The following is a 26,754-nucleotide window of genomic DNA, read 5'->3' as shown; positions in this document are numbered from 1 at the left end:
AGGTGTTAATGTTCCACTCCTACGTGATTATGTACACTATTTACAGTAAGGGGTATGCTGAATGGACCCAATCTCTCGATTTATTGGATTATGGATCAACCCCATATTTTTTTTATTCAGCTGCAAAATCTATATTCCCATCTTCTCCCTCTTGAACATTAACTTTTTTTAATACCCTAAATAATTGCGAATACTTTTTTGGCAATCTAGTAGATTTACACCAGACGATACCTAATTGAAGAATGCTTTTTATAGACACCGGACCAATGAAACGTCCTCGATGTAGATCTTAATAATACGATATCAAGTAACCATTTTCGATTAACAGTTAGCATGTAGAATTTAGTGTTCATCCGGCCAAGTGACAATTATTATTATTATTATGTGAACTCCTTTCTCTTTTATTTTAGCACTCAGTTGGCCATGGAATAATTTCCTCAAGTTTTTGTAATTATTAGAACGGAGTAAGGTTGGCACTCATGAAATGTCGTTAATGTCATAACGCCGTTGCCAAAACTAATATACAAAATGCCGAAAGTGATTGAAAAAGAGAGAAGACACCCTGATATTCTATACAGGGTGACAATTTAAAAATTTGCCAGGCCAATTATGAAGCGACAAGGATGTTTTCAGAGAAAATGCCGGAACAGGTCAATTTTTATTCGGAGGGGGACATATTTTGAGCAGAATTGTAAGCCGAAATCTCCTCAACCCTAGGTGTAGGGGCTATCACCCCTAAATTCTTGATAGGGAGTAGGGGGTGAGATTTACCTTAATTAAAAGATCACTTGTCCCTCTACATGAATACTATGGTTTGCAAATTTTTATTGATTCCTTGAAGTAGTTACATGAGGTGACAATTTGAAAACTTGCCAGGCCAATTATGTCTCGACAAGGATGTTTTCAAAGAAAATGCCGGAGCAGGTCAACTTTAAAAGGGAGGGGGACATATTTTGAGCAAAATTGTAAGTCGAAATCTCCTCAAACCTAGGTGTAGGGGCTATCAGCCCTAAATTCTTCATAGGGAATATAGGGTGAGCTAAACCTCAATTGGAAGGCAATATGTCCCTCTACATAATTATTGTCTTCCAATTGAGGTATAGCTCTATTCCCCATTAAGAATTTAGGGGTGACAACCCCTACACCTAAGATTGAGAAGATTTTGGCTTACAATTCTGCTAGAAACATGTCCCCTTCTGAGTAAAAAACGACCTGTTTCGGCATTTTCTCTGAAATCATTCTTGTCACATAATTGGACTGGCAAGTTTTCAAATTGTCACCCTGTATTTACAGGGTGGGTAAAATTTGTTGTCTTATAAGAGGATCTCGAGAAATATAGCAGCTAGAAGAAAACGGATGACACATTCTCGAGCTCTTTTTTCGTGACTAATCCAAATCTGAAAATAGATTCGGTCTATCGAGATTTTGACGATTCCGAAAAGTTCTCATAAATTTTTTGTCTTTGAAGTTACAGATCCGAAACATGAACCTTCTTAGGCACTTTGATATGTAGAATCTACTGACAAAATATTTTTTTCCAATTCAAAAATATCAAATTCAATAAAAGTTTGCATTTGAAAAAAAAGGAAAGTTCATCTAATGATTCGAAATGAAAAAATATTTTGAGCTCATAAGTGGATTCTACGTAAAAAAGTGCCTGTAGAAGGTTCAAGTTTCAGATTTGTAGATTCAAAGACAAAAAAGTTATGAGAACTTTACGTCTAACTCAAAAACGAAGTATCGTAGGAGGCTCCGGTTTTCACCATTCTTTGTTTCTCCGAAAATGAGCTAGGGAAATGTATCATCCGTTTTCTTCTAGCTGCTATAGTTCTCGAGATCCTCTCAGACAGCGAATTTTGCCCATCCTGTACAATATATCAGACAGCAGGGAATATATTCAATGTAAGTGAATTTATATAATGTTTCAATCTAAACGACTATTTTAGTTCAAAGGTGAAGTTCCTCTTGCCTTGGAATTTCCTTTAAAAGATGATTTTTTTTGAAGAATTTAACATTCTTGTGATTATTATCCGTTCATTCCCTACCACTGCATCATATACATTTCATCTTCGGGTTGATTATTTTTAAATTAACAACTGATGTCTTCAACCTTTGGCCAAAGAAGATAACCAACATTAACACTCCTCAAGCTACTGCATATTATGTGTCAATAATTCAATTTCCATCCATGTCAAAAATAAATATATTTAAAAACTGATCTTTTGTATTTTCCATGCAAATAACTAGATTTGGTATGGCTTCAATATATATAAACGTTCGTCGCATATTTTCGACTTCATATTTTCTGAAGTGATTCGATATTTTGATAAAATACGTAATTACTGAGACTTTTACGTACAACGGACAACATAGCGCTGATTTAAAACCAAAAAATTTTTTGACAAGCGTCATGACCCCAAATTTTCGTTCTTTACAGAGTGGAATCTGTCAAATTTCCATGGCCAACCGAGTGCTAAAATAAAAGTGAATGGAGCATATATACAACCACATGAGATGAAGAAAGGGGAAAATGTAAATTCCAACTTTTAACAGCCTACCTGAAATCCCCCGTAATAACCTAATGAAATCAAGTGCATAAACCGAATCCCCCAACCAAAAACTCACCAATTTTCTTGGTTTCAACTGAGCCTTCCACTCCCTCAGCTCCTTGCTGAAGGCCTCCTCCCTCTGTTTCAGCTTCTGCGTCTCGTGCTCCAGCAACATCTTCCGTTTCTCGTTCTGGAGCTGTTCCAGCTCCTTGATGGTGGCGTCGCTCATCGCCCTCAGCTCCTCCAGCTGTCTGGCGTGCTTCAGCTCGAACCTCTGCTGTTCCGCCTGATACCGCTTCTTCTCCTTCTCCTGGAACTGGAAACGAAAAAAATTCTCATGGAATGGAGAACGTGAATTCGAGCCGGGAAAACTTACCTCTTTGAATTTGTTCTTTTCGACTTCCGGATCCGCGTTGGAGACGGAAATCCTCATCGATTCCCTGAACATCAGTTCCCTGGCCTTCATCTCGTTACGTATCCTCTTAGGCAGGGACCTCCTCTCGGTCGCCTGCTTCTTGAGCAGTTCCTCCTCTTTGCGGGCCGCCCTTCGCTTGATCTGTTCCTTCTCTTTCTCGTGCCTCGTCAACATCTGGTGCCTTTGTAGAATGAAAATTTCCTTGATCTGCCTCTTCATTAGCTGCGCGAAGAAGGAAATTTAGTATTGAACAATGAAAAATACACAGCGCAAAAAAATTAACGCACATTCTGAAAATCTCAATTTTAATGAAAGTTAACTCTACATTGACTTTATAACTTATTTTTTTATGTTCTCTCGCGAAGGTTCCGAACGAAACAAGACACTTTAAATGGAAGAAAAATTCAGGATTTCACCGAATCTTATGTGAAAGAAGAGAAATGAACAATTTTCAAAATACTGAAATGCTGATAAGTGATTTAATACTTGGTATTTCCACCCCTTGCGTTAATTACAGCTCGGCAACGACGGTTCATACTCAAAATGAGTGATCTTAAAATGTTCTGATCTAATCCTTCCCAGATTTCTCCGAGTTGGATTCCTAAGTAATTAAGAGTCTTCTTCTTCTTCTGGTGTTTATCCTCTTTGGATGTTAGCGATCACATTTGACCATATGACTTTATTAACCGCCGAACGGAACAGTGTAGCTGATGTCATCCCAGTCCATTGTCTCAGATTTTTAAGCCAGGACACTCTCCTTCGCCCTGGTCCTCTCTTGCTCTCGATTTTGCCTTGAAGAATTAGTTGCAGTATTCTATATTTTTCATTGCGCATTACGTGACCAAAGTAGCTTACTTTCTTCATCTTTATAGTTCTTATTATTTCGCAGTCTTTCTGTATTCTATTTAGGATGGTCTGGTTGGTGACACGATGTATATATGACACTCGCATCATGCGGCGGTAACACCACATTTCAAAAGCCTGTAGACGTTTGATGGAGGCTTCAGTTAAAGTCCACGCCTCAGCGCCATACAGTAACACTGAGAACACGTAGCAACGCAGGACCCGAGTTCGAACCTGAATACTGAGGCTCATATTGCATAATATCTTTCTCATGTTGTTGAAAGTGCTTCTAGCTTTTTCTATCCGCGTTCGGACTTCCCGTGAGTGATCCCAGTTAGAGTTTAGGTCGCATCCTAAATATGATATCCTTTCAGCATGTCGTAGAGCTGTATTATTGGCGTAGAATGGTATGCTAGGAGTGTTGTTTTTGCTTTTGCTTATAACAAGGATCTGTGTTTTCTTGCAATTTAGCTTCATCCCAAAGTTATCGCATGTAGAGACCACTCTATCTATTAACCTTTGTAGACCTTCAGCGCTGTCGGCCAAGAGTACAGTGTCGTCCGCGTACCTTATGTCATTTATTATCTCGCCGTTAATAGATACACCATCCGTTGTATTATGTAGCGCCTCGGCAAACAGTCTTTCGGAGTATGCATTAAAAAGTATTGGTGACAATGTACAGCCTTGTCTTACTCCCTTTCTTATTCTAATCTTTGTTGATGTATCCTGGCCTAGCCGCACTATTGCTTGTTGCTCTTCATATAGGTTCCTTATTAATCTTACATCCTTAGTATCGATACCAGTATTCCCCAGCGTCTCGAGTAGCTTTTGATGGCGGACTTTGTCAAACGCTTTCTCAAAGTCTATGAAGCATGTATAGATGTCTTTATTGACGTCCCTTGCTCTTTGGATCAGCACTTGAATTCCGAATAATGCTTCTCTGGTTCCGAGTCCACTTCTGAATCCGAATTGTGTTTCCGAAATACCTTCCTCTAGTTTTTTGTATATACGGGAGTGGATGATATTGAGTAATATTTTTAGGGCATGGCTCATTAAGCTTATTATTCGATGTTCCTCGCATTTTTTCGCATTTTTCTTTTTAGGGATTGGTATAAAGACAGATGTAAGCCAATCTTCTGGGATCTCTCCGGTATCATAAATCTTGTTGAAGAAGTCGACTAGGAGTGATAAGTTATCTTCATTAATTATCTTAAACATTTCCCCATGTATTTCATCAGGTCCAGGGGATTTATTATTTTTTAATCGTTTTATTGCTGCTATGATTTCCTCTTTGGTGATTACTGGTCCGGTGTTCTGCTGTATATCGATATTTAGTTCCTCCTCGTCTTCGAAAAGTTCTCCTACGTATTCTTTCCATCTATTTAGTTGTGCTTTCCTCTCGCTAATGCATTTGTTGTCCTTGTCTTGTATTATACTAGGGCCACTTGATCTGCGCATTCCTGCTGTTTCCTTTATCTTCCGATGAAGATTGAATGAGTCATGTTTCTCTTGCAGCTCTTCAATTTCCCTGCATCTTTCTTCCAGCCATAATTCCTTTGCTGTTTTTATTTTCTTTGTAATCAGTTTGTGTATTTCCCTATATTTCGCATTGTTTTTACTTTTATGCTTTCTTCTTTCATTCATCAGTTCAATAATCTCGTTGGTCATCCATTCTTTCCTCTTTTCTCCCCTGTTTGCCTTAAGTTTGTCCTCCTCAGTCGTGGTGATAGCATTTTTGATCTTGTTCCATGTTTCCTGTACGTCAAGTTCTCCACTTCTTTGCTTGTTTATCTCTCCCATTCTGTCGTTCATCATCTGCTGAACCTCCTTCTCCACTGTTTCGTCTCTGAGTCTTTGTATATTGATTATAGAGTAGCTGGTTGATTTTCTGAACTTCTCAGCCTTCTATTGGAGTTGTCCCAAACCTGCTCAATCGGATTGAGATCTGGACTTCTTGCTGGCCATTCCATTCGAGAGACTTCAACCTCTTCAAGGTACTCCTGAACGATGCGCGTACGATGGGGTCTGGCAATATCGTCCACAAAAATGAAATTTTCACCAATGTATGGGGCAAAAGGCACTTCATGCTCTTCAAGAATGTTCCTTATATACTTATCAGCATTCATAGCTCCAATATCAACGACCACTAGGTCTGTGCGAGCAGTTAAAGATATTCCACCCCATACCATAATCGATCCTCCCCCGAAACCAGTAGTATTCAGGAAATTGCACTGAGCATATCTTTCATGTGGACGACTGTATTCAAGGGAACGTCGATTACAATGGTAGACGCAGAATCTAGACTCATCTGTGAAGAGAACTCTTTCCCAATCGGCCTCTTCCCAATGGATATGCTCTCTCGCAAAATCCAAACGCGCCCTTCGATGGGCTGGGGTAAGAGCTGGGCCTCTTGCCGCGACACGAGGCCTTAAATCATATTCTCTGAGGCGATTTCTTATTATCTGAGTGCTAATTTGCACCTCATGAGTTTGCTCAAGATGAATTTGAAGGAGGCGAGCGGTTGCAAACCGTTGTCTCAACGAAGAAATTCTCAAGTAACGTTCTTGAATGGCAGTTGTTACCCGTGGTCTACCCTGTCCTGGTCTTCAGACATTCATACCTGTCTCCCTGAATCGCTGCAACATTCTGGACACGCTTGTATGGGAAACTCCAAACCTTTCTGCAATTCTTGTGTATGTCCACCCTTCTTCTCGGTAAACTACCGCTTGGGCACATTCCTCTTGGGTTAAATTGCGTGTTTCGCGTTGCATAGCGATCGAGTGTAGAAAATCAAACGAAAGAAAAACTATTAATTACCAGAATTGATCGAGAACAACTGATATTAGAATGGAGCCAATACATTCAAAATTTGATAATATCATCTTTTTTATTCCTTCTGGTAAAAAACATCTGTATTGAAGAAAACCGTTGAAAGTGGATAACATATGCATGCATAATTCTGATAAAAATAATTATCATTGAGAACACCTTCAGTTGTAGAATAAATTTGAGATTTCCATAATGTGCGTTAATTTTTTTGCGAAGTGTATATGAGATGGAATGCGTACCTGATGTTTCTCGTGTATCTGCTTTTCTTCTATCTCCCACAATGCAGCCTCCTGAGACCGGATCAATTGTTGCTTCTGTTGAAGGAATTGCCTCTCTGTAAGAGCAATTCTTTCCCGATGCGAATCGCTCAGTCTCCTCAAGGATGACTCGTGGCTTTCGTGCAGCTTCTCCAAGAATAGTTTCTCTCTTTCGGCGTGCTCGGCGTCTATTTTTTCTTTACGTATCTGCAATATGGAAAGGTGGATTATCAAAATATTCAATAAAAATTTTATCTGCTTCCATCTTTTTGGAAATTTTTCGATAGTCAGCTTTCGAGTCGATTATTTCTCAATATCAATAACCGTAGATGTAAATGTGATACATATTCTGAAAGAGCAACTCTTCTAGTAATAAATCTGAAAATTTTATGGAGCTCGATGCAACCGTTCGGTCTTGACGATTATTTAATTGATTCCATCTTTTTGGAAATTTTTCGATAGTCACTTTTCGAGTGGATAATCTTTCTATAACAATAACCGTAGATAGAAAGGTGATATATATTCTGAAAGAGCAACTCTTCTAGTAATTAATCTGAAAATTTTATGGAGCTTGATGCAGCCGTTCGGTCTTGACGATTATTCAAATGATTCCATCTTTTTGGAAATTTTTACGTATAATCACAACTGAAATTTGCGAATAAAAGCTCGAAGGTTATCTTCAAAAATGAATATATTTGCGAAGTTCTCAAATTTTTCAGCAAGTTTGTATTGACTGTACTACTGATTCTATTCACTAACGCCATCTATTAAACAGTTTGGTCTGAGAGCAGCGATTAAATCTTAAATAAAAAACTGTAAATCATTCGCGGACTTCGAATTAAGTTCCATGTTCTAAGTTCGCAGACCATATTTTGGCTTCTGCGGACCAATAGTTGGGAACCACTGGTTTGAAAGATTGAGGATGTTGAAAAAACAAACGGTTCTATCGAATGAAATTAATTTCGGAATATAGTTTTTCATTTATTTGATTAATCTTTTTCGAACACAAGATATCCCACGTCTTCCAGTTTTCTCATTATTTCCATTACCTATCATAAAAGTAACAAAAATTCAAAGAACTCAAATCTTAAAACTAAGTTCCACGCTATCTAATGAATACTTAAACGTTTTGTAAAATGAAAGTTTTCTTCACATTTTCTCATATAATGCGTTTTCGAGTACATAATTTGATGTTCAAAAATAAAAAATATCTGTGAAATTTGGAAAATTGGGTACTTTGGCCGGATGCAACTCTGGTTAAAAGATCCACAGATGTGTAGTGTCACAGATTTAGCTAGTTATTCTGAAGGTAATCTTGTTTTTTCAGGGATCGCACAGCTCATTATCAAAACTTAAATTGGCTATATCTTTTTATCAGGGTGGAATCGATAAAAATGGTATAGGAAAAAAAGCGCTTCTTTTGACCTCAAGTCAAAATTAAAATTTCAACAATGAGGATAAATTCAGATGCATACCACCCGACGATATGAATATCGATAAGTGTTACGATCTGAATTGAGCTAGCCAATCAGAGATATAGAAGGGGGGAGATTGAGCTTCGACCACTGCGCATCCTATTTTCATGGGACAAAAGTGGGTCCGCCATTTGTCAGGTCATAGCACGGTATTATGATCACGGTCTAACAATTTAGTGAATATTCTTGTCATTTAGCTGCCATTGCCTGCTGTCAAGTCAAACGAATGTAAACAATAATAACAAATATGAACGTATTTTTGGTTATATTCAGCGGATTCGTGTGGTTTTATTAGCTTTTTTCGCTGAATAGCAGGATATTTACGATGGCTTACTTCACAATTATAGGTAAGTTCCCAATTATATCAATTTTTGAATATCTTTGATAGATTTACAAATTTTTTAAACTTGTTTCAGTATTTCTCCTTCAAAATTGATGAAAAGACTCATCGAATTGAAAAAACTCCATATAGAAGGAAATTATACAATTAAGTCTCTTAAAAATAAAATACAACACATGAAAGAAGTGATGGACTTTTTGAGACAAGATCAACGTATTTCTGAAAATGCTGCCCATCATTGGGAGAAATCTTTTGATTCAGTGCCACATTGATGAAGAGACATTTAAAAAATGTAGAGAATGATACTGTGACCCTAAAAGTTCCAGTCTTGAGGGAATTGTAATATTCTTCAAAAATCAAGGTAAGATGAGATAATTTAATATGAAACTGAAATGATTTTATTTTTTGTTTGTTTCAGAGGGACTTCATGTACCATCATATGGAATTATAACGATATGTCAATCAGGAATTTGATGATTTCAACTGAAAATAGAGTTTCAAGAGATGAAAATTTTCTCGAAGCATTTGCAACAATTCAATCCCAAAAATTTTATGATCGAGTTGATGATTTGTTCCCTTCCTTGAAAGAACATTTTTTATATTCTTCAGTGATTGGAAGACGTTATGGCTTTCTTTTAGTGAAAAATATTGCCAGATCTCATTTTAAAATTAGAATATTCAATCTGTAAAAAGTTTATACTGAAAAATTCAAGGTTCTGCAATTAGAAGACTTCATCAGTTGATTTTATGCAGCAATCGATACTGGATATACAATATTGTATAAATAAAATGAATAGAAAAATGTTTTTTTCTTTTATATATTTAATGCCAGTAGCTACTGAAAAATTTATCGACTTGTTAGCTTTCATCATATCATGTATTACTTCCAATAAAAAATATCAGATCATTTTATCCACTTTGTGCAAAAAATTTAGTGTCCTTCAGATAGACAAAATCGTGTTTCCTTAGAAACAGAAAATAAAAATTAAAACTTAAAAGCAGAGTTCCAGAATTGCATCTCGAAGGAAAGTGGGTGAGCAATTTTTCAGGGTACTTTCCTCTGATCGTAATTAGGGAACAGTAGTGAAAAGAAGCGATTCTGGAACAAACCAAATATTGGTGACGCTTCGAAGTCTATATCAAACTACCCCATAAGACCAAATTGCTAGAATCTTCGAAATCATGGATTTTATTTTGAAAACGTTACCTATTTAGAAAAGACGAAAACAAGAAAAGACAATTAAATTAAAATTCATCCTTGGTTACAAACGCTTGAATATAATTCAAAGTGATTCATTGGTTTAGATGATATGTTCAATATTTGGACATCTCATTATATTCACCAAAATACATAAAACAAAAAATTTTTTCCTTCGTTGACATTTTTGGTATTCATTTTGTATTGTACTGAAGAAATAAGAAACGAATTGACCGAAATCTCATAATTTCAAGTACTGTTATCAACGAAATCATAACATTCAAATTCTGAATTTTACGTGCCCCTGTATATAACTCTTGCCACATGCTATCACTTTTAGGCGGTGCTGTATATATTTCCTGACAAATGGCGGCCTTCAATTTTAGCCAGTTCGCGCAGCTTGAAGCTCAATCTCCCCCCTTCTATATCTCTGTAGCCAGTTTGTCATCGTCAAGGCCCCCAAATGGAGTACGCTCCACCGAAGAAAAGCAGATGCTGACCATGGTTTCGGCCTCATTTGGCCTCATCAGAGCAACATAGCATTTTTCCACGGTGGAGAACGTTTGGAATTGATGGAACTTTATTCAATGTTATCATGTTCTGGTGGGTATTATTTACCCACAGCGCCATCCAACATGAAACGGTATCCGATTCAATCCCCCCCAGATAGAAACCAAGACGAAGACAATAGCATATGTCCCATATTTTCCCTAATTCAGTACGCCGGTTCGCCTTTGCGAACGTCGGACGTATGATGGGAAGTCTGAGACGCGCTCGGTTCGCGGCAGAGTACGATGCCGGCGGTACAATAATGAAGAATGTGATCACGCCTAACAGGGAGGCAATGAATAAAATAATGAGGATAAATTCAGATGCATACCACCCGTAACCACATCGTAACACTTGTCGATATTCATATCGTCGGGTGGTATGCATCTGAATTTATCCTCATTATTTTATTCATTGCCTCCCTGTTAGGCGTGATCACATTCTTCATTAAAATTTCAACTTTGGTCATTATCTTCGTTTCTGTTTCTGCTAGGATGTTGAAATGGAAACACTTTTTTGATAGCAATCCAGTGACCCACTATGATTTTTTTCCAACAGACATATTTGTGGAGCTGTTACATAAATATGTTTTTCTATGAAAACATCAGTTGAAAATGACTTAGAAAATGTATATTTCTGAAACGGTAAAAAAATGGCGATTCTTTCTAAATAATTTTAAACTACTGTTTTCATACGAAAAAACACAACTTCATGTTATAGCTCAGCAAATAACCTGTTGGAAAAAATCATAGTTCGCCACTGGATTGCTATCAAAAGTGTCTCCATGTTTTTATTTCAACATCCTAGCACAAACAGAAACGGAGATAATGACCAAAGTTTGAATCGCCCAGATTTCAATTTTGGCTTATAATTCGAAAACAAAAGAAGACAGTGGAATGCAGTTGATGGCAGTTTCCCGAACAAAAACGACATGGATGACACATTCATTTTCCTCTATCTCGTTGGGTTAAAAAGTTGTAGTTCAGGTATCACCAATTTTACCCACCCTGTATAGGGTGGGCAAAATTCGTTGTCTACTGAGGGGATCTCGTGAACTATAAGAGCTAGAAGAAAACGAATGACACATTTCCGAGCACTTTTTCAGAGAAACAAAGAATGGTGAAAACCGTAGCCTCCTACGATTGTTCGTTCTTGAGTTATTAACAAAAAATGAAATTTTGACGATTTCGAAAAGTTCTCATAACTTTTTTGTCTTTGAAGTTACAGATCTGAAACTTGAACCTTCTTAGGCACGTTTATACGTAGAATCTACTTACAAAAGACTTTCTCCAATTAAAAAAATAACAAATTCAATAAAAGATTACCTTAAACTCCATTTTTCGACTTTCCTTCGGTAACATCTCGATCTCCGCCTTCAGCAGCTTCAGTTCCTGCTTCAGGCCGTCCCTGAACTGTTTCAGCTCCCTCTCTTGGTCCGCCCTGATCTTCTTCGAGGCGTTCCTCAGGTCGGTGTCCTGCTGGGCCTCGGCCTTCTCGATCTGAATCCGCTGCTGCCTGCTGAGATTCTCCAGTTCGGCCTCGTACTGCTTCTCCAGGGACAACCGTTCCTGCTCGAACTTCTTGTCCTGCGCCTCGATGGCCTGGTTCTCCTTCAGCGCCAGGTCCTGGAACTGCTTCTGTTCCTGCTTCTGCAGGTACTTCAGTTCCCTGAGCTCCTGCTTCCTGTCCGTCAGCGGATTGGAGAAGTTGTACGTCTCCTCGTCGCCATATATGACCTTGCTCGTGGTCGTCGTTATGACGACGCCGTCTATGACGAATTTTCGCGTCCTTTTCCTGGTTTTTCTGTTGAAATTGCTCAGCGTCGACTCTTTCGTCTTCGGGGTTCTCTTGCGGAGTACGACCAAACCTGGGAATTCACGAAAAGATCAATGTAGGAAACTTCCGAACAAAATGAGCTGCAATCGATCAACCTTATAGGTTTGTTCGAAGAGTGGTTCACAATGGTCGTGAACTTTACAGAGCAAGCGCAGGATGATTTTTCCTACCCTAAAATGGAATAGCGCTTGCTCTGTACAGGGTGGGGAAAACTGGTGGTACCTGAACTACAACTTTTTCAACCCAACGAGATAGAGGAAAATGCATGGCACATTACGGTCGTCATTTTTCGAGGAACTAATAATGCCATCAACTGCATTCCTCTATCTTCTTTTGTTTTCGAGTTATAGGCCAAAATTAAAATTTCAACTTTGGTCATTATCTTTCTGTTTGTGCTAGGATGTTGGAATAAAAACATTTTGGAGACACTTTTTGATAGCAATCCAGTGGCGTACTATGATTTTTTCCAACAGGTATATTTGCTGAGCTACAACATAAAGATGCGTTTTTACTTATGAAAATAGTAGTTTAAAATTACTTAGGAAGACTGAAGGCGATGTATGATATATTTCTGGAACGGGAAAAAAATGGCGATTCTTAATAAGTCATTTTAAACTACTCTTTTTATACGAAAAAACACAACTTTATGTTGTAGCTCAACAAATAAACCTGTTGGAAAAAATCGTAGTACGCCACTGGATTGCTATCGAAAAAGCGTCTCAATAATGTGTTTATTTCAACATTTTAGCACCAACAGAAACGGAGATAATGACCAAAGTTGAAATCGCCCAAATTTTAATTTTGGCCTATAACTCGAAAACAAAAGAAGATAGTGGAATGCAGTTAATGCAGTTTCTCGAAAAAAAACGAACGTAATGTGCCATTCATATTCCTCTATCTCGTTGGGTTAAAAAGTTGTAGTTCAGGTATCACCAATTTTGCCCACCCTGTACAGAGCAAGCGCTATTCCATTTTAGGGTAGGGAAAACCTATCTGCGCTTGCTCTGCACAGTTCACAGCCATTGTGAACCATTCTACGAACAGGCCTAATAATAGGTCGGACAAAACTCTGGTGTAGCCCATTCACTTTTATAGAGGCAGTCGGTTGGCCTTGGAAATTTAACACATTCCAGGATGAAAATTTTGACGTTTGTCAAAACATTTTTAAGTTTTAAATCAGCGCTATGTTGCCCGTTCTGCATAAAGGTCTTACTCATTACGTATTTCTCCTATTGTGAATTTTCTTCGGGATATGAATGAAATCGAAAAGATGTGAAGAACATAATTAACGATTTTACAGAGTGGGGCATTGAAAACGAAACAGCACTTCTGTAGGTCGGCAGAACCGGATTGTACAGGGTGAGTCTATGACTCGCACAAATATTTCAACAGTGGATTCTTGTGGTCAATAGAAACACTTTTTCCTAAACCATTTTTTCGATTCAGACCTGATAAAAATACATAGCCATTTTAAGTTTTCATAATGAGCTGTGCCAACCCTGGGAAAACATAATTACTTTCAGAGTAACTAGTTAAATCTGTAAAACTGCACATCTGTGGATCTTTTAAACAGGCTTGTATTCAGCCAAGGTACCCAATTTTACAAATTTCACAGATACTTTTTAATTTTCGAACATCAAATTACTCGAAAACGGCGCATTATAAGAGAAAATATGAAGGATACTAATTTTACAAAACGTTCAAATATTCATTAGATAGCGTGTAACTTTTTTGGTATTTTTATGGTACGTAATGGTTATAATGAGAAAACTGGAAGACGTGGGTGATATCTTGTGTTCGAAAAAGATAAAAGGGAGGAATATATGATGAACTTTATTCCGAAATTCATTTCATTAAATAATAATACCGTTTGTGATATAGAACTGAAGATAACATTTCGTCGTTCTAAGATGAAAATTGCCCAAGTCCATTTTTGATGAAAACAAAGGTATTAGTGCCTTCTAGTGACAAACGCACAAACCAATGATCTGACAGCGGCCCAAGTTCTAATTTGAAAGACAAGAAATGTTGTAACATAATTAAATTTGGTTTGCTTCTAATAAAAATTCAAATTTACAAAGTTTTTTAGCTCCCTGCAAAACTGTCATTTTGTGAGTTAGGCAATTTGCATCTTAGAACGACGATTTATCTTTTGAACCGAGCCGATTCGGAAAAAATGGTAAAGGAAAAAATTATTTCTTTTGACCTCAAGAATATACTATGTACAGGGTGGGCAAAATTCGTTGTCTACTGAGGGGATCTCGAGAACTATAGCAGCTAGAAGAAAACGGACGGCACATGCTCGAGCTCTTTTTTCTTGACTAATCCAAAACTGAAAACAGATCCAGCCTAACGTTCATAGATTTTGAGCTATGAACGAAAACTGAGAAATTGTCATTTTTAATGAAGCTGAATAACTCGCTTGTTTGAACTCGTATTCGAAATCTGTTGTTACATTCTACAGGCACTTTTTTATGAGGAATTCGAATATGATATCAATAAAATTTTTGATCCAGTCATTTTCGAGATACGACAGGGATTTCTGATTTTTCAAATATAAACTATAGTTGAAAGTTCTTTAATCTTGCTGCAATTTTTTTGCTGATTTCAAAAATGTATCATATGTCGATATTCACATGAATATAACGTAAGAAAAAAAAATTAATACTTTTTCCTGTTTTTCGATTCTCTGTTGAATTATAAGTAGGCTGGGTTACCATAGCAACCGTTGAATATGCATTATATTTTGTGAACCTGAGCCTCTATGATTGAAATCAAGGATTGCTGAATAAATATATCGATGATTAATTTGCCATCGTTTGTTCTCGCGATGTTTGGCATACTTTTCTTACGTTGGTTCACAATTCGAACACTACCGTTGGCAGAAGTACCTATTTTTCATCATCTTACTTCTAATTCTTAATCTTAATTATAATTATAGATAGCTATCGTAGTTTATTTATAATATTACTGACTCCTTAAAGTTTCTTTCATAAATAGAAAAACGATAATTGAATAAATTTTCTTCTTTAATAATCAGACGAAAGTCTTTTACTCTCTTTAAAAGGATATCGATATATAAAAGAAATAATTATTCGTCAGTCGATGATTCCTATCGCAGAAGGTTGAGTTCACATAGGAGTATGTGGAGTTCACGAACCATAATGCATTTTCAACGGTCGCTATGGTTACGCCAGCCTACTGAAAATTCAACAGTGAATCGAAAACTCGATCGAAAAACAGGAAAAAGTATTAATTTTTTTTTCTTACGTTATATTCATGTGAATATCGACATATGATACATTTTTGAAATCAGCAAAAAAATTGCAGCAAGATTAAAGAACTTTCAACTATAGTTTATATTTGAAAAATCAGAAATCTCTGTCGTATCTCGAAAATGACTGGATCAAAAATTTTATTGATATCATATTCGAATTCCTCATAAAAAAGTGCCTGTAGAATGTAACAACAGATTTCGAATACGAGTTCAAACAAGCGAGTTATTCAGCTTCATTAAAAATGACAATTTCTCAGTTTTCGTTCATAACTCAAAATCTATGAACGTTAGGCTGGATCTGTTTTCAGTTTTGGATTAGTCAAGAAAAAAGAGCTCGAGCATGTGCCGTCCGTTTTCTTCTAGCTGCTATAGTTCTCGAGATCCCCTCAGTAGACAACGAATTTTGCCCACCCTGTACTATGTAAATATTTGTAAGAGTCAAAGACTTACCCTGTATAATCCATCGATTTTAAAATTTCGAAAAAGTTATGTCCGTTCCCTGTTATATTACAAATTATCTTTCGCATAAGGTAGTAGTGTTGAATTGTTCATTTTTCAGAATGTAATTCCAAATTTGTCGTTGCGGATTTTTTCCGAAAATTAAATCCTCAATTTCTACTATCTTTTTGGGTCTCCCAATAGAAGAAAATTCTTTCTCTGAATGAGCAGATTTCAATTCGAAATAGCAAAAAATAGGAGTCGGTAAATAGCACAAATTGAATTAAAAATGTTATAAGTCCATGGTAAATGGTAGTAACAACGTCGTTTCGAAATTAACGACATTTTATGTGTACGCACTTACACCGTTCTAGTTACAAAAACTAGACTGCTTTCAATGTTTTAATTTTTAATTTTCTTGTATTTCGATGGTAAGTTTGTAATTGCTAGTTTTAGTATTTTTCATGATTGTATTGGTCTGTTCACATTCTGACAATTATTTGTTTATTCTAATGTTTCCTTGTTTCCTGTTCATCATATATTATCATGTAATTTATCAAGTAATTTTTTATATGCACCTATATTGTATTGTTATTTGTGACTTTTCTCTATTTTAGCCTGAAGAAGGCCCAATAAAGGAGCCGAAACGTTGCTGAATGAATAGCATTCTTTGTTTTTGTTCCTTGACTGATACCATCAATTTCATCATATACTGCTTTCATTAAAGTGAACGAACTAAACATATAAATATCTTTGAAGCAACGAAACATTTTACAAGCGTATCTTTGTGTGAAACACATTCGGATAGTTTTTTTTTTTAATGCTCTCTTTCAGGATCTGCTTAACAATATCTACCTTCTTCTCCGTCCTCTCCCTCGGTAGCACCGTCCTTGTTGTTGCTCTCTTTGCTCTCGTGGCTGGCGATGGACACGCTCTCAATATCCGACTGCTCTATGCTCTTGCTGGCGCCTGATATAGGCCGCCTGTGCGAATCGTTGCTCCTCAACGATCCCGAGTCGCTATGAGATTTGTCCGACAGCGCTATCTCATACGTGTCCTGGTGATAGAGCTTGCCGTTCAGGCTGTTCTTCTTCCTCACCTCGTCCTGGCTGGCCGAACGCACCACCTGACCGTTCAGCTTGTGGGTGCTGGTCGGGGTGGAGGGGGAACCGTCGAGTATGATGGACGTGCTGCGGATCTCGTCGCTGTAGTCGCTCTTTGTGCTGTTCGTCTTTCCTGGAAATTCAGAGAACTTGAGTAAGAATCAAGGAGTCAGTCTCGAAGGCGAAAATAGTTATTTTCCTAACAAGTGTGGAAAGTGAAACTTTTCCATCTTTTTTTAAGGCCCGTTTGTCCCAATACCCCTTAGAAGGAGTACTTAACTAAGCGTCGTTCAAAGTTAATGGACGCTTAATTTTATTCCCAGTTGCATGACTGTGGCTTAACAGAATCTTAAGTAAGGCGTCCTTAAGTTTTCTATCTAGTGATATTTCAGTTTTTTATTCTGGTGCAACTTTATCCTAGTCCAACAAAGCCATTTCATTGGTTGGCTGGTTGCCGATGATTGTTGTCATTTCAGTAACCTTACTTTACTGTCCTATCAGTCAGTTTCAAGTAAATTGTTATATTATTATCGAAGAGTAACATCTCTTTGTTATTGAATTAGGATTGTCAAATAAAAGGTACTTAAGTTTATATAAGTACAACACTTTCTTTATAAGGTCTTATGCGAATTTGTTTTATTAATGTTGAAGAGGAACGTGAAGAAAATGTCCTTATTGTCCTTGTTAGTACGAATACGGTGAATGATTGCCAAGCAGGTGGTGGTAATCTACAAAGGGCACTAAACTTCTCAACAGAAGAAATGAGTTAGTTGCTAACTATAGTATGATTCGTGTCACAGAATTGAAAATAAAAAGACTAATGGCATTACAATAAAGGCAAAAGAAAAAGCTTTGTATTCAGTAATGAATTCATTCAATTTTCAAAATCCATCAAAAATAGGAAGTTCTGCAGCCAGTTCAACAAATTATTTTAGGTTAGAATCCCGCCCTCAAATATTTAAGTGGTAATTACAGGAGCACTTAAATTTAAGGTTAGCTTTAGCCATTCAAGTATCAGTTAACAGCTGGTGCAACGTAATTTAAGTTAAGGGTTTATTTTAAGGGACACTTAACACTAAGTGTGTTTGGTGCAAACGGGTCTTAAACCTTTTTGTGCAAGGGTAGAAGCACAAGTTCGATCTGTGCTCGATTTGAAAACGACTTCTTAAACCGAATTGTTACTATGGGTGAGACTTGAGTACATTTCTACGATCCAGAAACAAAGCAACAATCGATGGAATGGCGACACTCTGGTTATCCAAAACCTAAGAAGTTTCGTGTCCAAAAATCTGCTGTTCTTGCATCAGTTTTTTGAGATTGCCATGGAAAAATCATGATTGATTTTTTTGGATGAGGGTAGAACAATAACTGGAGATTACTATTCGACATTACTGAACACTCTACGGGAAAACATTAAAGAGAAAAGACGCGGAAGGCTATCCAAAGATGTTTTGTTTTTGCAGGACAACGCCCCTGCACACATCTCATGTTGCCATGCAAAAAATTCGTGATTTAGGGTTTGAGTTACTAGACCACCCCCCTTATTCACCAGATTTGGCTCCACCCGACTATCATCTCTTTCCTCAACTGAAAAAATTTTTAAAAGGTCGTAAATTTTCCTCCAACGAGGAGGTAATAAAAGATGTGGAGGTCTGGTTTGCAGAGCAAGAAGAAACATTTTTTTTAGAAAGGTCTAGGAACGTTGCAGGTTCGCTGTAATAAATGTATCCAATTAAGAGGAGAATATGTTGAGTAACAAAATATTTTGACATTGAAATTTACTTAGGTTCAATAGTAGGCTGAGAATTTTTCAATGTATCCTAGTAGATTTTTATTTACGTTTCTCTTCGCCAGTGAGTGTGCGCCTTTACAAGTACACGAAACATTTGGCACCTTAATTTTCTGTGATTTTTGAGTGACTGGGAACCGAGGCTGAACAGACCTCGTGCAAGAAAAACAGATCTGCCACCTCAGATACTGGAGGTCATTAAAGCTCTAGAACTAGACGACCAGCTGTAGATGACATAGTGACGACAGCTCTGAGACGAGGTCTAATAGAACTATAGGTCACTGTGCAACGCAACCTCTCAAAATATAACTTATTATGGTTAATGACGAAACGTTGAATGTAAGGATGCAAACAGTGGCGGCTCGTGTTCTAGTTCACTAGGGGGCTACTTTAAGAATAATAATAAAAATATGAAATTTTAAAACCAGTTGTCCGCAAAATTTTATGCAATTTATAATTCTTTTCGAAACATACCTGTTCTTATCTACTTGCTCGTTGTGCTTAATAATATTATTCCGATATTCTAATTGAGCAGCGATATTAGTCGTAACCAGAAAAGCTAATTCTGTCGAACAATTTACATGCTTGGTAGATAGCTCATGCTTCTTAATTTTTTCATTAAGGTGCTTCAAATCTCTAAATCCTGCCCTTGCCCATACGTTATCAATTGTTATACACTTGTCTTGAGAATCGTCTTGCTTAAGAAGTTTTTGGAGTTTTATCTGCCTGGGTAAAATTTATCGGGAGTCAGTCTACCCAGCAGTTGAATACGGATTTTTTCCGCTAGCGAAAGCCTCGCGAAATCAGTTTTTGAAATATTTTGAACACTATTGTCCGCCGTGATTTTAAAACGTAAACAAATACGAACGCACGCTAGGTTGTCTATACGCTAGCCGGCAGCGGCTAGAATGAAGCGGATAGGGGCGACTTTTATCGTAGCCCTTTTACTCCTTAAAACGACCGACACGAAGAGTTGCGGCTGGAGCCGAATGACTGTCCGAATGCAAGAATTCGGGGCTACACGATTCATCGCCCATGCAGGGACGAACTGCTAGATTATGATTGAAATAAACAAAACTGCAGGAGTCGCATGAAAGTTTTACATTAATAAAATATATAAATAACCGTGGAAAGTAATATTTTCATTGAAAATCGTATGGGAAAGTAAATAGCATAAGAGGATTGATTTCTTGTGATTTATTGTATGGGGGGCTGTAGCCCTATAGCCCTCACAGACCAGCCGCCACTGGATGCAAATAATAAAAACAACCCGATTAATCCTGCAATAAATTCGTCATCATCAATAAAAATTACATTCAGATCATTAAAATTAACATTTTACCCATATTATTATGCATTTTACGTCTTCCAGTCTTCTTCCTCGGCACTCCCTTAACACTGTCGCACAACGCGTTACTGATCTGTTCCTCCATCTCCGGCGTCAACCTGCTCTGCACCAGGTTACGCTTACAAGTTCTCACGGAAACGTTACGTGCCGTCCCCCTTCTGACGACGCGTAACCCCTCAACACTACCCTCCAGATCGTTCTCGTTATTGTTGTCCTCCTCGGACACGTCCAAACTTCTTCCGTTCCTACCATTTTCCTCGTTCCTGTCGGTCGGGGGCAGTCTCTCCAAATTCGCTCCCGCCCCCTCGCCTTCTGTACCGTTATACACCACCCTTTTCTTCAGCAGGTTCTTCTTCTTGGGCGGCAGGGCCGGCTTGGCCCTCTCCTCCCTCCTGGCTTTCGGTCTATCCTCAGTACCCGACCCTTGGCTGGCTTTTTTATCTTCCGCGCGCCTCAGGTAGAACTCCGGCACCTCGTAAGTCCGATCAGCGGACTTATCCGCATCAGCGGGAGGCGTTTCGTCTTGGAGATTATCCTCAGTGACGGGTCTGTCGTTGGTCCACGCCAGGTACCTCTGCTGTTCCGACGGCGAGTCCAAAAACGTAAATTTCCCATTCTGACGGACCCGAGTGTCCACCCTCTGGTTCGCCGGAACCGAGTTTAGGGATTCCTCGCTCCTGGACGATTTGAACGCGTGCTTCTTCCGCGCGTTCGGCTTATCCAGCACGTCCGTGCTGTCGGCTTTGGTCAACCGGGACTTCCTAGGTTTGCCCTGACTCGCCGAGAGGTTGTTGTTGCCCCTGGTCTTATCGAACGAGAGGAAGAACTTCGAAGGCGACTTCTTCGGCGAACCTTCGGGCTTCTTCTGACCGCTGATGTGCAGGGATTTCTTCAAAGATTCCAGCTTGCCCATCAGGAACGACGGTTTTTTATGGTACTCGACGGACGCGCCCTGGGTACTCTTTCCGTCGATTAACTCTTCGATTGATTGTGAAGACCCCTTCCGGTTCAGCGGTAATAGGGGAGCTTTAAGGACAACGTCATCGTGTTCGTTACGTGGAGAGGAATCCTTTGAATTATTCGGCCGCACGATCCTGCAGGATCTCTGCTGGTTCAGAGGGAGAAGCGGAGCTTTCAACACTATCTTCGATTCAGATTTGGTGCTTCTATTCTCCACCGAAGAATTGTCGTAAGAATCCTTCATGGCTCCCAAATAGCAATGGGTTCCTTCGAAGGAGTTGGCAAAGCGTTTATCGTTCGCCACTGTACCATCATCTTTGTTGATTGGGCTTCTTTTACCACTTTTCGAATGAGCTATATTGTTCTCCGACTTGATATTACCCCTCTTGTCTGTTTCCGTATTAACTATATTGTCATCTGATTTGATATTGCTCTTTTTATCAGTTTTTGTATGAACTATGTTGTCATCCGTGATATTGCTTCTTTTATCACTTTTCTTATGAACTACGTTGTCATCTGACTCCATATTGCTATTTCTAACAGTTTTCGACTGAACTACATTGTCATCCGACTTGATATTGATCTTTTTATTAGTTTTTGAATTAACTTCATCATCTGACACCCTATTACTCCTTCTATCAGTCTTCGAATGAGCTACATTGCCATCCGACTTGCTGTATCCCTTCTTGTCACTGTTGGAAACAACTGTACCCTCTTCCAACTTCACAGACTTCGCGTTATGGGTCTTAACTTTACCCTTGGCGGGCAGAGGTGGCGCGGAGTCCTCATCGTCACTCCTGGATGAACCTTGTTTAGTCCTTCGCTGCTTAACAGGCAGCGGAGGCGTTTTCTGGCGCGCCACCGGTGAAAACCTACCGGCCAAGGGTACGTTTTCCGAACTGTCAACGTCCGTGGTTTCCTTCCTGACCTTGAGACGTTTCTGCAACATATCGATGTTCCTCTGAAGCTCCTCGATGGTGAGCTCCTTGTCCTGAATGGACCGTTGCAAAAGGCAAATGGTCGGTTCCTCCTCGTCCATCGTCACAGAGTTATTGCCGTAGATGGGCATTTCGCAACATACGACCTCTCTATCGTTCACGCGAACGACGTTAGGGGAATGTTTAACGCAACCCGAATGAAAGATACTGCGGCACTTAACGCATCTAGGTCCGTTTCTGGCCACTACATCACACCTCTTACACTTATCGTCGGTGGACATGATGGCCGCGTAGCCTCCGTCATAACCTCACTTACGCATACCGAACACCGAATGATCGACGAGGGAGCAGTCGAGATACGATTTTCGAGAAAGTAAACGGGGATAAGTTTTATCGGGTAGGTGGATAGGGGACAATCAGTTTCTGTTAATTGCCCATTCAAAAGAGTACACTTCCAGATATTAATTAGGTTCTCTTTGAAATGGCGGTGACAACAATGAGTCCGCCATTGTTCCGATAAAGGCCCATTAGTCAGTGCAAACTTAGTTCGTGAACATTTTTGCCTGGGGAAGTATTGGCGGACGGATTATCATTAGGAAGTTTCTTGGTCATATGTTGAATGATTAGATAATGTCCGTCGTTCCTGAAAATTCTTCGAAAGTCATCAAAGAATAATAATTGTACCGTTTTGTGTTATATCGAAATGCCAAAAGAAAAATTACGAAAAACTTTGAGGACTAATTCCTTGTCAAAGAAAAGTTCGGGTCTTTCATACAAATTTTTTTCCAAGATAACACCTGAAAAGCCATTCTTAATTTTTTTCGTAGAAACCAGAAAACTCACACATGAAAATTGAGCAAATTTTATGGGAGCGAGAAGGCAATACAAAAAATGTTGATGTTGTTCCCCTATAATTGCAAGGTGTAGAAACGTGGGAATCTTAATCTCAAGCTTAATCATAAGAAATAGTTCTTCGAAAAGATTACTATTATTCGACGGAATCTACAGGATAAGAGCGAACTCGATTTCCGAGCAACTTCCTATTTATCTAATCAATAAGTTTGGTAATTGAATCGATATTATAATCAATTGAATTAATTGATAAACACCGACAACAAAAATATTCAACCGAAATGGCAAAAACAAGATCATTTCATTAATTAAGTGAAAAGCATTTTAATTATAAAGTACATATACCGGGCGACAAAGAAAGCAGAACATCTAGTATGAATGTTCATCACAACAATTTTTTTGTATACAGGTGATCTGAAATCAACGCAACAAAATTTAATAACGAATTCTCGGGACAAAATCCGAAGACACCTATTTTTTCTAATAGGTCCCCTTTTTCGGAGATTCCTCGGCAAATTTTGACAGCTCTGTAACCGTGAGAGCCTGGAAAAATGGATGGCACGTTTCTGACCTCGATTTTAAAAAGGTGGATAATGATATCGAAAAAGAAATGTTACATTCTACAGATGTTTTTTTCATGTAGAATGCAGTGGCGTAGTCAAAGATTTTTTCAGTCCGCCACTTCAGTGATATAGTGGTGATTACTTAATTTATTTTTTTTTAAATATAAACCCTCTATGTTTCGGAACATTCATTTGAATTCAGGTTCACAAAATCTCCTGAAAGTGAAATTTTCCATACGGAATGAAAGTGATCTTCAAAGTCTCTAATATTAGCAATAATAATTAGGTTTATTTTTTGAAATCTACAAGGTTGTCTTGATGGGAAGATTAAACAAGATGATTCTTATCTAATATACACTGGAAGTGATGCTGTTATCGAAATCACAATTTGCTTAACAACTTTCGATGTAAAAGACATTTGATAATCGATAATTGTCAGCTAATTTAACGTGACTCACGCATGCTGAACAAGGAGATAAAACCACAAATCGAAAGTTATTGTGAACTTATACAGTAATATTTGATAATGATAACAAATAATCATGAAAATGGTGTGAGAGAAATCAGACCAATTGTCCAATTGTGAATTACCGATTACACGCAAAAACTTCGTTTATGACTGTATCCGCAAGTTTCCAATATGAATTTCAAAAATTGCATTGTCGTTATGAAGAACGTCGTTGATATATTTTAATGGAACCAATTCGGTTCCACAAAAATTTCGATGAGGAATTTAAAATACACACGTAACACAACCAGCGTGGAGTCCATCCCCACAACGAATTGGATTCACATTCACCTTATTGATGAAACGTAGACAAGCGCTATGTACATGAAGAGACTCTTTTTATATTATTATTTTTGAATTTTGGTACTGCTGTTTATGTTCTCAATTTATTCGAACAAATTGGGAATTTAATTGTATCAATTTTGAATACTGATTAATTTGCTCTGAATTTGAAAATTTCGTCTTTTCGAATACTTTTCCAAGTTATATTTATACAGGGTGTTTTCAAATGTGAGGCTTTTTTTGACAGAAGGTAGAACTCATCAAAATGAGTCGTTCAACCAAAAATTGTCTATATAAAATATCCAAGCTGGATGAGATACAACCCCAGAAGATCGACAAAATTCAATTGAATTTCAAGCACGGGACTGTGGAAGGTGACTCCAGCATCGCAAAAACGAAACAAAACATAAACATATGGCTGGTCAATGAATGGTTCAGTACCAAGTTCATCGGATTAGATGCATCAGGTCATTCTTGAGAGAATCATAATTGTTGTATCGTGCAATTTAGGGTGAAAAAAATGTAGAAAATCGAGGCAGTTTCTTGAAAGTGCTAATGTTAGTTATGTTGAAAAAGTGCTATGATGTTTCCCCAATTCATCCCATTTTTACGACGATTGTCGAAATGTTCGAACAAGAAGTTTGTGATGCCCATTGTGAAAAAATTCGTTAATAGTTCGGACAAATTTTGTAGTGAGATTTTGAAGTATTAGTCTATTTTTTACAACTCGTGTACTAAGTCTCTTCTGTCAGTTGGTATCGAAATGAGCCATTTCTTAAAATCGTGTAAGTTACTAAAAAATAATTAGAACAATTCTGATGTCCTAAGTTTCCATTTTCATTACCACGTAAATATGGAACGAGCCAATATCCTATACGAAACCACATGGTCGAATCAGGAGATAAGTTTTTTCCCACTGCTTTGCGATAATTCAGCTAACAAACGGTCTAGGGACGTATTAGGATCTATTTCAGTAATCATTTTCAATTTTTTTTTCAACTTTGTCATTTTGAAAGTTTTGTATAGGTGACTTTTGGTGAAACGCTCATTTTGATCAGTTCTACGTTCTGTTGAAAAAAAAGCCTCACCTTCAAATACATTATGTATATTTCAGTTCTGTGAACCAAACTACAGATATTACTAGAGATCTTCTGTGGCCAGATATTAAGCTGTGTCTGGATTTTCAAGGCCTGCTGGGATGTCAATAATTCTTGAATATGCTATACTTACGTTGAAAATCATTCTGTTCGTATATTAGCCTTCACATGTGTAGAAAATTGGGACAGTTTATTCAAAGTGCTTATGGTGATAAAGAGATATTGTTACAGTATTTCACCCCATTTTAAAACGATTATTGGAGAGGAAGGTGATGATCTTTGTGAATAATTTAGACGAATTTAATTGGTGAGATTTTGAACTAATATTCTTTTTTTATACTTGTCTCTTAAGTAATCTTCTGTCAGTTGGTATTGAAATGAGCCATTCTATACAATCAATGAAGTAACTGAATAATGAAAAAAAATCGGCAATCCTGATTTCATTCCCACGTACAAATCGAACGGGTCAATATCTTAAACGAAACCATGGTTGAGTCAGTCATCACGAGATGAGTTTTTCCCCATTACTTTGCGATATTTCAGATAAAAAATGATCTAGGGTCGTCGTATTAGGATCTATTTCAGTCTTAGAACATAGAATATCAGGAAGGAGCTTTTTCGAATAAATGTGACGGGAATTGTGCGACGGAAACGGCCATATTGGTCTTCCAAGTTCTGATTTGAAAAGTGGCAGACTTGGAAGTCAAATGATTCTGTTATCTGTGGCCAAATGAACAAAGTGATGTTTAAACTTAATTTTGGTAATTTGGATTCTTGAAATTTGCGGGAAATAAGGATTTTGGATATTTTAGCGTGAATTATTCATAGGTAGGTGATTTTTTTAAGCTGAATATCAGTTATTAATTATGAGTTTCTGAATTTCAAGACATAACAAGGTTATCCCATGACAATAACACTCCATGGGCGTAGATGATGTTAAGTCATAGACCTTAATACCATTAAGAATACAGCCAAGCACTGTTAGGCGGGGTGAATTTCCGCTTTGATTGATTTTTTGGAAACTTCATTGTCCTACGCCACTGTTGAAACGGAAATATATGTCGGCCATATTTCTCCTCTATTCCGGTCAAATTGAAATGAGCAATATGCTCCTTCCTGTTATTCTATATTCTAAGATTTCAGTAATCAATTTTCAACTTTGTTATTTTGAAAGTTTTCTATAGGTCTTTTTTGGTGGAACGCTTTATTTTAACCTGTTAAAAAAAAGCCCAACCTTTCAATACGCCCTGTATAACCATGTAATGACCTGCAATATGTCTTTCGAGATTTAGCCTCATTTTCTCATCT

The 26,754-nt window shown here is 37.8% G+C and overlaps 1 protein-coding gene and 1 long non-coding RNA gene across 4 annotated transcripts in view; one reads left to right on the top strand and one right to left on the bottom strand.

Moving 5' to 3' along the window:
* The window catches only part of LOC123319526 (serine/threonine-protein kinase 10), a 46,915-nt gene that overhangs the window by 4,100 nt on the left and 16,061 nt on the right, over window positions 1–26,754 (bottom strand). For both annotated transcript variants that reach the window (XM_044906556.1, XM_044906555.1), the window contains exons 8-12: window positions 16,862–17,242; window positions 11,781–12,322; window positions 6,876–7,100; window positions 2,926–3,186; window positions 2,626–2,865 (exon numbers count right to left, since the gene is read on the bottom strand). In XM_044906556.1, the coding sequence (XP_044762491.1) occupies window positions 2,626–2,865; window positions 2,926–3,186; window positions 6,876–7,100; window positions 11,781–12,322; window positions 16,862–17,242 (1,649 nt within the window). The remainder of the gene's footprint in view (window positions 1–2,625; window positions 2,866–2,925; window positions 3,187–6,875; window positions 7,101–11,780; window positions 12,323–16,861; window positions 17,243–26,754) is intronic.
* LOC123319529 lies at window positions 8,602–9,512 on the top strand. Of its 2 annotated transcripts, XR_006538505.1 has the most exons (3): window positions 8,602–8,715; window positions 8,785–9,069; window positions 9,127–9,512. It is a non-coding gene; the product is annotated as an uncharacterized LOC123319529 (long non-coding RNA). The 2 variants fall into 2 exon arrangements; XR_006538504.1 differs by having other exon boundaries at window positions 8,618–9,069.

This window comes from Coccinella septempunctata, chromosome 8 (assembly GCF_907165205.1).
Source record: "Coccinella septempunctata chromosome 8, icCocSept1.1, whole genome shotgun sequence".
Taxonomy (NCBI): Eukaryota; Metazoa; Arthropoda; class Insecta; order Coleoptera; family Coccinellidae; genus Coccinella; species Coccinella septempunctata.
This window is presented reverse-complemented; position numbering and strand designations above follow the sequence as displayed.